General features: G+C 30.2%; 1 protein-coding gene across 2 annotated transcripts in view; it reads left to right on the top strand.

Moving 5' to 3' along the window:
* The first annotated feature begins 5,026 nt into the window (after window positions 1-5,026).
* The window catches only part of LOC117915912 (replication factor C subunit 1), a 33,635-nt gene continuing 26,211 nt past the window's right edge, over window positions 5,027-12,450 (top strand). The window contains exons 1-11 of one of the 2 annotated variants that reach the window (XM_034831653.1): window positions 5,027-5,274; window positions 6,535-6,666; window positions 7,693-8,064; window positions 8,154-8,221; window positions 8,494-8,569; window positions 8,652-8,713; window positions 8,795-8,943; window positions 9,625-9,776; window positions 9,892-10,080; window positions 10,196-10,317; window positions 10,412-10,619. In XM_034831653.1, the coding sequence (XP_034687544.1) occupies window positions 5,260-5,274; window positions 6,535-6,666; window positions 7,693-8,064; window positions 8,154-8,221; window positions 8,494-8,569; window positions 8,652-8,713; window positions 8,795-8,943; window positions 9,625-9,776; window positions 9,892-10,080; window positions 10,196-10,317; window positions 10,412-10,619 (1,545 nt within the window). In that variant the 5' untranslated portion in view covers window positions 5,027-5,259. The remainder of the gene's footprint in view (window positions 5,275-6,534; window positions 6,667-7,692; window positions 8,065-8,153; window positions 8,222-8,493; window positions 8,570-8,651; window positions 8,714-8,794; window positions 8,944-9,624; window positions 9,777-9,891; window positions 10,081-10,195; window positions 10,318-10,411; window positions 10,620-12,450) is intronic. The other variant, XM_034831652.1, reaches the window with a different exon arrangement.

Genomic DNA, 12,450 nt, shown 5'->3' with positions numbered 1-12,450 from the left:
GTCACTTAATTTAATCCAAAAAAATTATTAATTAATTAATTAACCTAATAGGACTCTAATTAATTAGCCCACTCTAAAGCTACCGTTCACTAATTCCAATGCAACTTTGTGTATTTACCAAAATATTTTTATGCACATAATAAGTGAACTAAGAACTAATGGAACCCTCATAAATCATGTCATCAAGGTATACAAGTTCGAATGAGAACATAACATCCCACTTAAAAGAGTAAACTATACTTTAGTACCCTATATATATTACAATGAGACACTAAGTGTTCAGGTTCTTGACCTATTATCCACTATATACAATCTTCTCAAGAACTGGTATTCATAATCTAACAATGTAAAAGTTATCAATCTCTCAAGATTACTTCTACTATCCTTAAGTTGTAAATTCTCCTATTATGCGATCAAATAATGTATTTTAGATCACAAAGAACATATGTCAAATTCCACTAAAACATATGTATATTACAACAAGGTATTAACTGCTCAAGTCCTTAACCTACTATCCACTATATATAGCCTCCTTATAAACTAGTGTCTATAATCTAACAAAGTAAAAGTTATCAGCCTCTCAAGATTACTTCTATCATTCTTAAGTTATAGGTCTTCTTATTATGTAATCAAATGATATATTCTAACTCACGAAGAGCATATGTCAAATTCCACTAAATGAATTATTATAGTGTCACAAATTTCATGATTACACATCTTTATGGTCACTCAAGGGGATACACTATCTAAAATTCCGTGAGATATCATGGTGCCTATATTGAAAATACATGTTGCTACCAACTTCTATCAATAATGACTCAATCCATAAGGAAATTTGATCACTGTAGGATCTTACCTGTAGGTCAAAGTTACTACAAACTTCGACACAAAGTCAATCTCCTTTCAAGGTTGAGATACAATACAATATAACAACTTAGTGAACTCAAGGCTACCTGAAGATGGTGATGGTGCAAATACATTTCGGGCTTTTAATCCAACTTAAACCAAGAAAACTTATTCAATGGTCATCGCTAACCGTTTTTGGTCCCAAATCTTTAAGGTTGTTTTTTCCAATAAATGTTTTTTACATTTCTTTGTGTTATTTGCACCAGTAACCAATTTATGGATGAGTGCTCTTGGAGTAGTCGGTCTAGCTTTAAACTTACATGTCTATAACTTCGTTTCCCAAAAAATCCATGTAGTGGAAGATCCTGAATTTGAGATTTTCTACACCAAAAATATTCTCTTAAATGAAGGTATTCATACTTGGATGGCAATTCAAGATCAGCCTTATGAAAACCTTATATTCTCTAAGGAGGTTCTACCCCATGGAAATGTTCTTCTTACATCATGACTCACCATAGGTCCTATTAAATGTGTAACTATATATACTAGTGCACTAACCATGGGAACCTCATGGTGATGATCAAGGCCAACCATTCCTCCAATTAGGAGGTGGTAAACTACAACCTCAATGGATTACCTATATAAGTCTTTAAACTATGAATAAATCATTTATTTGCAAAGAACCCATGATTTGGATCTTTTGTACAACTCCTAATGCACCCAAGTCATGTACAATGTAAGAGATGTTTGACCAAAATGCTTATAAAGTATAATGCATATAATAAGAATAAATAAAAGTAAAACCAAAATATCATTAAATAAATAATAAATTTCAAATTTGTTATATCATGTCATAATTTTAAGGGCTTTATCTTAAGAATCTCTCATTAGTCAAAGTATAATATTATCAAAGCATATTAGATATACATCTAACACCTATGTTATCTTTATAACCATCAAAGACTATCCTTGTCAATGTCATGGTGAAGGGGTTCGTCAAGTTCTCCATATATCTTGTCCACTGTTATGTCTCCCTTTTGAACTATTTTAACACTTTAGAACATAAGCTTAGAATTCCTCATTTTGCTAAAATACTTGAGCATGTTCTTGACAACTATCTAGTATTTTTTACTTGGATTTAACTAATATTTATACACCATACCTACAATAAAACAAATATTTGTTTAGCACATAACATTGCATACACATATCTCAAGATTCAATAGAGGTTCTTTCTTCTCATTCTCTCAATTCTTTTATTTTCTCTATTACATTTTTTATTACATTTATAACACAAATTTAGTTTTAACCATTCATGTCAAAATGAAACGGCTAATAGAAAGCAAATTAAATCTTTTAGACTATAAATATATTACTATAAAAAAAAACTATATATGTAAAAAGTAAATATAAACAATATAATGATTTTGAAAATAAATGCAACTAAATAAATCTTCGATAAAACTTAATACTTAATAACTTAAGATGATTTTAAATTAATTTATACTTAAGAGGATGATTAGTAAATTAACTTAATGACATTATATGACATAATAATTTAATTTGAATCGATAAACAAAGCAAAAATGTTTGATAAATTAACTTAATACTCAATTTAAAGTTAAAAATAACTTAATTAATAAGTTAAAATATTTCATTAACTTACTCTAAATTTAAAGTCTCTTTTGTCATATTTGTCCATATCTAGGGAGAGTTTTCTTTTTTTTACATCCATGACTCCACATCCACAATTTATTTATTATAATAAATATTTTATACTTATTTTGTACGTCTACAATATTTTTAAAATTAATATTTATTAAGTAGATTTATTATCTAAGATTAATGAAAGTAAATATTAATTAAAATTAATGAGATAAGTATTAGATAAACTTGATGAGTGTAAATATTTTAAAAAAAATTTCGAGTTAATTTGACCAAACAACTATAATCAATGTTTTTGGTCATTAAATTAAAAGAGTTATCTATTGACCATTCAATGGTTGGACTAATGGTTGAATTGTGATGTCAACAAAATATTATAAATATATAATGTATATATTATTTAAATTAAAATAAATTATAAGAAAACAAAATTATATATAAATAATTAAAAACTTAAAATATTTCATCGCATGTTACCATATTGAATCATAATAAGATATATTAATATTTTTATTTTATTAAAATAATAAAATTATAATATTTAATTATTAAAAATATATATCATGTATCAAAAGATGAAATAAAATTTTATTATTTTATTTTATTATAGTAATTTATGTCTTATGTTTTTGTTAGCACTTTATTAATATTGTATTTTCTTGTTTTCAATACATGCATAAAAATTTAATACATTTCTTATAGATAATTAATATTACCCTCAAAAGCAATTTGGGCTAGTGGCTTGAATCTTTTGGAGAAAGCACAAGCTCAAAGCTTCCACCTACATGAGGATTTTTTTCAATTACTAAAATCAATTTGAATAAACTAATAAATATTAAATTTTACGAAACATCCTTATATTATGTTATTGAATTGATTTATCAAACACTCTGATAAGGAATTTGAAAAAATTTAAGAAGTGTTTAATAAAACTTAATGATTTTATGTTAAATTATACTTAGATTGTTAATTTATATTAAATTGTTTAATTATTTTGCAAAATTTATTTTTATCTGTAATTTACAATATTGAATTACTTTACTAAATATATCAATAACTTAAATTAAATTATTAAATCATATTAAATGATTAAATTGATTATCAACTATTCTCCTAGTAAAGATATTTAATTTATTAAGATGACTTTAAGTTAGATTATACTTAAATCATTAAATTATATTAAGTTATTAAATTAATTTATCAAACATCCAACAAACGTTTAGTTATTCAAATAAAAAGAATGTTAAAAGTATCCAAAAATGAATATTAGAATTTTTTTGAATGAAATTAAGATAAAAAAGATTAATAAAAAAATTAAATCTTTTGAAATATAAATGTAATGTGATAAAAAATATTTTATGTACATACAAAGAAAATATATTATTTTTAAAATTGATTAATTATAAAATTAACATATTAATGGGTATATACTAATATAAATTTTTAAAAATAAATTATTTTTCAATTTTCGAGTGAAACTGACTAAATCATGATTAAATCAAGCATGGATTGAAGATCTTAAGTTGGATTGAATTTGGGCAGTTTTCATCGTGAACAAACTGGGTTGGTGGAAAAATTATCTAGATTCATGACAAAAATTAGACCGGTTGCAGCCCAGTGGTCAATAAATTGGGCCAGTCCAGGCTCAGCCCACACGTAGGCCCAAAAGGCACTGATCATCCCTTCACCAAGTTCAAACTTCAAGGTACCAATCACATTTTTATTTTTATAGTTAAGAAAAATTATATTAAGACGCTTGCAAAAAGGTCCAAAAAAAAAGAAAAAAAGAAAAAAAAAACACTGTAGAGTCTCATGGTTACTATTTTTTAAAACTATTTTAAAAAATAAATTTTAAGAACCTAGTGTTTTCAAAAATAAAATTTGTCTTTGAAAACTGAATTCTAAAAACGAATTTTTGTCTTAAAAAAAAAAGTTTGATTGAGTTGATAATTTTTTTTTAAATAAGTAAAATAAAAAACATATTTAAAAATTATTTTTTTAATCTAATATTTTCTAAAAAAAATTAGAAAAAGATAATAATAAAAAGACGATGGATTTGAATATAAATTCAATTTTATTTTTGAAAAATATTATTAATTCAATAATTTATGATTTATAAGGATATGTTTATTTGAAATTTTCTTAATCATTTATCCTATTTTCTATCAAACCTCGTATCTCCGCCATCCTTTTCAATTATTCTAATTTTTAAAATAAAAATAATAAAGATATTTTAAATAAAAAAATAATTTAATAATTAAATTAATCTATAAATATAAAACATTTTCAATATGTTTATTTATTTTTTAAATAATTTAAATGTATATATTTTATCAACTTAATATTTTAAATATAAATAATTTTAGATAAAAAAATTTATATCAATTTTTAAATTAATTTTTATAATTTAAAATTTGTATGCATTTTTTAATATAAAAATAGTTTATTATAATAATTTTTTATGCATTTTATTTTATTTTTATTTTTAATAATCTCTCCCTCTCATGGCTGTTGTGCACAGAATCCTCAACCCTCTTTTCTTTTTCATCTCATCACCTCCGTTTCCCCACTCCTATTATCTCTCTCACACACACATAGTTACTCACCTTCGTTGCCCCAGGTGATTGCAGCGTTGCCACCATCACCAACACTGCCGTCGATCAATTTTCTTAGAAAAAAACAAAATTTTGAGTCCAAGGTACACAAAAACAATCCATCATCCCTTCTGAAAAGGCTGCGTCTCGGTCGATGGCTGCGTCCAAGGTACTTTCCTATCTCTATTATCAGTTCATTCAATCGACTTCTACGTCGATACAAGCGAAATGATGAGAAAATGAAAGAAAGTTTTGAATCCTAAAATTTTCATATCTAGGGTTCGAGGATACAGAAATTTTCACTTTACCTAAGACTCTTTGGCTTAATTGATCTGGGTTTTATTTTATTTTAATTTTTTTTGGTTGTGGAATTTTGGCCGCAAAGAAAGTAAGAGAGGTAACATAGTAAGCAAAATGTGGGTTTCTTTTATTTTTCCTTCATTTTCTTGGTAACCAAATAGAGGGTTGAATTTCTCTCTGAGTGCTTTATGAGTTATGCTATTGCTGGAAGCTTCAATTCTAGGGGTTCTGTTTGAGCAGCCGTGGAACTATTGCCGGTTTGGATTACAGGCCGAAAATTTTGTTACATTGACAGTCTTTTCTATTTGGGAATGTTTTCTTGTATGAAAAATAGATTTAGTTTATATACAAGGAAAATATGAAGGAAGTTATTAAAATATTGAAGTGTAAAATTTTCACCAACAATGATTTAAATCATAAAGTTTTCATCGACCACTTTACTGAAAGTTCACACTGCTGAGGGGCCTTCTATTTTTTTCCTTTATGGAAGCAAAACATGAAAAATAAGATGTTTTCTTTTATTGCTCTATTTTCTTGGAAACCAAATAGAGGGCTTTGGTTTCTCTTTGAATGCTTTTAACCAGACAATGCTACTGTTGAAAATTTTGAATTCTAGGATTTAATTCTGGACTAAAGCTCAAGGTTGAATTTTTATACAATTAATTATCTAGGAACATTATCGTTTACAATTATATATATAAAAAAGTATGGCTTGAATAATTGTTCTCTAATTTTACCAGGGAAGCATAAATGGTACCCACCATGGTAGGAATGATTCCCAATGTAAATGAAAAAAAAACCTCTTATGCTCAAAAATGCAAAATAAATAAAATGAATTTAATTTGATGAATAATAAAAAGGTGAATTTGTTAATGATTGTTATGATAGAGTAACAGAGATGTGAAATATAAGGGAAAATAAGTGATATAATGGGGTATTTGGGGAAGAAAAATCTATCATACCTTTACACATAGAGTTTGATATATGTATGTGTGTGTGTATATATATATATATTCTCTATTCTTTTATTGTGCTTTTACTTTGAAATACTTAAATTGGAACTGATGTCTTGGATTTTACTTTATTTTATTTTTTGTGAATAATAAAAAATGTATTATTATTGCTGCAGTCGGATATCAGGAAGTGGTTTATGAAAAAACATGACAAGGACAATGGCAATCCGTCGAAGCCTGCAAAACCTGAGCCTAAAGCTTCACAATCAGGGAAACCTTCTCCAGCTACTGTGCAGCAGGAGAAACCTGTGAGTACATTATAGTTTTTGTGTCTGTGGTCTTCTCAAAATTCTGGATGTTATTTTGATGTCTAATTGGTTGTTTACAAAATGGTTAAAGAAAAGAAAATTTGGTTTAGATCAGGGCCTGACACCACAAGTCACAGTTCTATCTAATCACATAAAAAAATTTGATTTTTGATACTCTCCTTTGATGCAAGGGAAAATGCACGTAAGCATGTTTTCATACACTCTCAGTTGGTTCCAGAATTTTAAAAAATGTCCTATGGATATTCTTAATCTTTTTCCAAATTTTTGGGAGACATTTCCGGAAATGGAAAAAGGAAATGACTTCACAAAAAAATTATTTCCATACTTTATTGCCTCCTTTTTTAAAAAATCAAAAATCAAAAATCAAAACAAACATTATAAATGAAAAACATTATTTGGAGAGTTAAGATGGTTTTTTTCATGATCATAGTTTTAAAAGGTGCAAGGTGCACCTAAGGCGCAAAAGTATCCTACAGCTTTGGCACAAGGCACAACACAAAGCGCCCCTAAGTGAAGTAAAACCTAACCTAGTATGCATATCGATTTTATAAAATATGATCCAAAACCCAATCTAGTCAATAAAAAATTTAAGATTTTAAACATTTAAAAGAAGCATTCAACAAAAAAAGTAATAAAATCATATAAATTTTAATATACAATTAGAAATTTCAAGAATAAAAGTGTTTAAAAATATAAAGCAAAGTAGATGATGCATGCCTCTTCAACAAGGCACTATAGCTAGGGAGTGGTTGTGCCTTGAGCCTAGGCGTGCTTTAAGTGCGCCTTTTAAAACTATGTTCATGGTAAACTGTAGAAAGAATCCTAAAAAACAAGTAAAAGTTGAAAATGAAAAACTTAAAACTTCATACTCATTTATGTCTAATTTTGCATAACAAGCTATGCATCTATCTTTTTCTTTCATCTATCATGAATAAACTGAAGTAAGGTAAGGTTTATGTTGTTATTATCATTGTTATCATTGTCATAATTTGGGGTAAATATCAGGTGCATGGAGGCCAAGAAAGTTCTTGCAGAAGGAAGACTAGCAAGTATTTTCAAAAGCCTAAAGATGAGAAGGAAATGGAAGAACTCCCAGCTAAAAGAAAGACCCAGAAGGGTACTGAGGAATCATTGAACCCCCCACCTTCCAAAAAAATTCGCAGAGTTGTCGATGATGATGATGACGACTTTGTCTTGCATAAAAGTGATGACGAGAAAGTTGATAAAGATACAGAACCTCCTATTAAATCTGGTGGAAGGGGTCGTGGTGGAAGAGGTGCATTGGTAACACCAACTGGTGGAAGAGGCAGAGGTGGTGGACGTGGTGGATTTATGAATTTTGGAGAAAGGAAGGATCCTCCACACAAAGGAGAAAAGGTATAAATCAGTTGGTAACATCTGGATTACTTAAATAAAATTATCTTTCTTCTCATTATGTTGACATTGAAACTCATCTTGTTTGTCAGGAAGTCCCTGAAGGTGCTTCTGATTGTTTGGCTGGTTTGACATTTGTAATTAGTGGAACCCTTGACAGGTATTTTTCTTCTCACTATAGGGTCTCTGTTTTCTTGCTTATTATGCCAGGAGTTACATATGAAAATTCCATGGCTAGTATGTTATTCTTCTTGGTTCTTTTGATCACATCTTGCTGTCAAGATTACGTTTAAGTGATCATTGAGATTATTTTCTCAAGTGCCATGAGGCCGGTGTAAACTTTTTTAGGTTGCCAACTTATTTAGCATTGTATGTTATTAATTACAAGATGTCAGCTTGGTAGTTTATTTTGAATTTTGGTCATCTTTCCAGTTTGGAAAGGGAAGAAGCAGAGAATCTGATCAAGCGCCATGGTGGTCGTGTTACTGGATCAGTTAGCAAAAAAACAGTCTGTTCCTACCTCAATGTTGTCGTTGCTTGGGTTCCACATAATACTTTCGTCATCTGATTGACATTGTTTTTATTTGCAGAATTTTCTTTTATGTGATGAAGATATTGGGGGCAAGAAGTCTGCTAAGGCCAAAGAGCTGGGGTTTGTCTTTTTTCAGAGTCTTCTAAATTCTTGTTTCTTATTTCTCTTAAATTATATCTTATAAAATATTTCCTCAAATAGCACTGGCTTTCTTACCGAGGATGGACTGTTTGATATGATCCGTGCATCAAATCATGCAAAAGCACCTGCACGAGGGGAACCAAAAAAGTCTTTGGATAAGGTTGTGTTGGCAACACCAAAGAAAAGTCCTCAGAAAGTGGAAAAGAAAGGTATGCCCCATATAACACCATATTTTGTTGTTTTATTTTCAAATTATGTCTTAGAGATATTGTTTTTATTTTTATTTTTATTTTTTTTTATTGTTGTTTTTTTTTAATATGTTGGTGGTTTTGTTTGTGTTTGTTATTCATGGTTTCATTTATGTGGGTGCATTCATGGATATGTGCATGCTGAAGTATGGATCACCCCACAATGATTAGGATATGATTCATCGGCTCTCTACAAATTTTTGCAAATGCACACTAGCTAGCAAAAACCCAAACCCACTTATTGTGTACTTACTCCACTTTTGAGTATAGATCAACCCACAATGATGAGGATGTGATTCATTGGCTCTACACAATTTTTGCAAATGCAGTACCAGCCAGAAAAATCCTAAACGTGCTTCATGGGTGCTTCACCACTTTTGAACATTCCCTTCATTATAATGATACTTCTGAAAAAATGCTAATGCTTTTTCATTTTTCTAAAGTTTCTATATCTTTTAGGATGGCACAACCATCCAAACTTCGAATTTTGGTTGCTAAGATAATCCATATCAATGCCCCCACTTGTGGTGATCCAATGTCTTCAACATGCCTTAATTTTTTATTTTTTATTTTTTATTCCTAATGTAATCAGCTCCATTGCCCTTCAAAAATTTCTTTTGAACTGTGTTTTGGTTGTTTCAGTGGATCAAGTGGTCAACTCTTCAGGAAAACGCACGGTTTTGGTAGCTACCACTCCTAAGCATATAGATCAAACTATTGGACATGCTTCGTTGACATGGACTGAAAAATATAAGCCAAAGGTTCCAAATGATATCATTGGGAATCAGTCACTGGTATGTTGTTAATCCTCATATTTTGCACCTTGCAGACCCAGTTAAACTTTTGTCCTTTTGCATATATAATATAGAGAAATGTTGTATGTAACCTTTGCTGGGAAATGATATGCAGGTTAAACAGCTTCATGAATGGTTGGCACATTGGAATGAGCAATTTCTTCATACTGGCACTAAGGGAAAAGGGAAAAAGCAGAATGATTCTGGTGCTAAAAAAGCTGTACTGTTAAGTGGAACACCTGGTATAGGAAAGACTACATCAGCAAAGTTGGTTAGTCAGATGCTGGGTTTCCAGGCAATTGAGGTGGCAAACTAATCGATTTAAGCATAAAAGCATTTGGATGAATGATTGCCTAATTTTATCTCCTAATACCATGATCTTACACTAACTATTTTATCATCCCATTAATGTCATTCAGGTAAATGCCAGTGATAATCGTGGAAAGGCTGATGCCAAAATTGATAAAGGAATTGGTGGAAGCAATGCAAATTCTATAAAGGAACTCGTCAGTAATGAAGCTTTGGGTGCTAACATGGATAGGTTGGTCTGGCTTTCAGAAAATTTCTTAATCAAATGCATTAAAATGTATTTGTCCTTTTTTTCCCTGAAATTAATTGTAGATTGTGATTTTCAGGTCAAAGCATCCAAAGACTGTGCTGATTATGGATGAGGTTGATGGGATGTCTGCTGGAGATAGAGGGGGAGTGGCTGATCTTATTGCTAGCATCAAGATTTCCAAAATTCCCATCATCTGCATTTGTAATGATCGCTACAGTCAGAAACTAAAAAGTCTAGTGAACTACTGTTTGCTTCTTAGCTTCCGAAAACCTACAAAACAACAGGTGTCTTTTTTTTTTTTTTTTTTTTGGTAATATATATATATATATTTTTTTTTCAAATATCAATTCTAAATTGTAGTTTCCTTTGGTGCGTATAACCATATTCTTGAATGTGTATTCAATTCAGTTTCTTGCTGCAAAGCTTCTTTCTTATGGTCTCTTGGGCTCATGCTATAACCTGGTTCTTAGTTTACATGGTAATGTTTGGAGGACTAAAGTTTTGATGAGAGGTGTTAGGTGAAAAGCAATTTGTTCTAGGATTTCCTTTGAGGGTTGGAGATCAAATAGGAACTAGAAAATGCGCTGAGTTTCAATCCAAATCTAGCTCTTTCTATATAAGTCATGAGAATTTGTTTGTAGATGACAATCACTGAAATTGCTTTTAATAGAAATGAGCCTGCTATTAGATGCTTCTGAGCAATTTAATATTGTGGAGCTCTCAAACACACGCTCAATTAACTTCCTTGAAAAGCTTTTCCTACCAATTGTTCATCTTTATGGGGATAACTATGCGTGAAAGGGGCTTTCTCAAGAGATGTCTGATCTAGTGAATAGTATTGTTTTTGGTATCTTCCCTTTTTAGTTTTTTAAATGCTTTAATGCATTTTCCCGATATCCTAGCCTCCATAAGTCCTTTTAAACTATCGGTTCTTTTGTACATGGAAATAAGAGATGGTTTTTCCGTTTATTGTTCAAAGTGTTTTATGTGCAGAGCTAAAGAGAAAAATATTGTGTTTTGTCTTTTTTTTTTTTTGATCAGAAACGAAGAGAAATATATTAATAGAAGGAAAGATACAGGAGAAAGAAAAGAAAAAAGAAACAAAAGAAACCAGTAGAAGGATGAGAGGTCCTTCCTACACAATCTGAACAATAGAAAAAACACCCAACATTAGCTAAAAACAAAGAGAAACCCCCACAAACTCAAACTTTTGAAGCGCAAACCTCACTCCAGTTGAGTTGTAACACATTTAAAGGAACTCCTCTAAAAGCTGCAGAACAAGAAGCCCAAAGAGAGGAATAGAACAAAATCAAATCCCATAACGTCTCTTCCGATCTCCCCTTATCCTCAAAGAAAAATATTGTCTTTGTCTTTTCCATGCATAGTAATTTCAGAGTTCACAATTCTATTTATTTACAGCACTTACTATATAGAATTTTATGCCCACTGGGAATTTAGCATAAGGATTGACTTAAAAAATAGGAACTGCTATATTTAAAAATTGTAGGAGATAATTTCAAAAATCTCTACTAATCTGCTGCTCCTATTCTGTTACACCAATCGCCTCATTACTGCACCAACCTGCCAACATGTTTCTGAGTGCAAATTCCTCTTTTGGTATTGTTTTGTTTTTTCAGGGAGCATTTTGGATAGTCATATTTTGGTGTTATTGCTTGATCCTTAATTGCAAAAAACTTATACATCTGGGGAGGAAGCATGAAGCTCCCTCTCCTGAGCATGAATTGTACAATTCTTTGGACATAGATCATGCACCCTCCCCTGAGCTTAGATTATATTGTTGGTTGGACATAGATTATTGGTTGCCTTAAGAATCAAGGTTCCTTTAATGGTAGAGCTACTCCTCTTATCCATATAGGCTTTGTCAGTCCATGGTTTGATCAAAGTTCTGAAATTTAATTGCAAGTGTTTAGCCTAGTTTATTATGTTTGATATGTGCGTTTTTCTCCCTTAGTTTGTTATCTGTGCATGTGAATGTATATATATATGCATGCATGCTTGCTTCATGCCTCAATCTTTTACACCTAGGACCAGCACTCCTTTTATCAATCTTCTGATATGTGGGCAAGTACTCTCCTTATCCTTCCCAATTTTGTG

Source organism: Vitis riparia, chromosome 6 (genome assembly GCF_004353265.1).
Source record: "Vitis riparia cultivar Riparia Gloire de Montpellier isolate 1030 chromosome 6, EGFV_Vit.rip_1.0, whole genome shotgun sequence".
Taxonomy (NCBI): Eukaryota; Viridiplantae; Streptophyta; class Magnoliopsida; order Vitales; family Vitaceae; genus Vitis; species Vitis riparia.
This window is presented reverse-complemented; position numbering and strand designations above follow the sequence as displayed.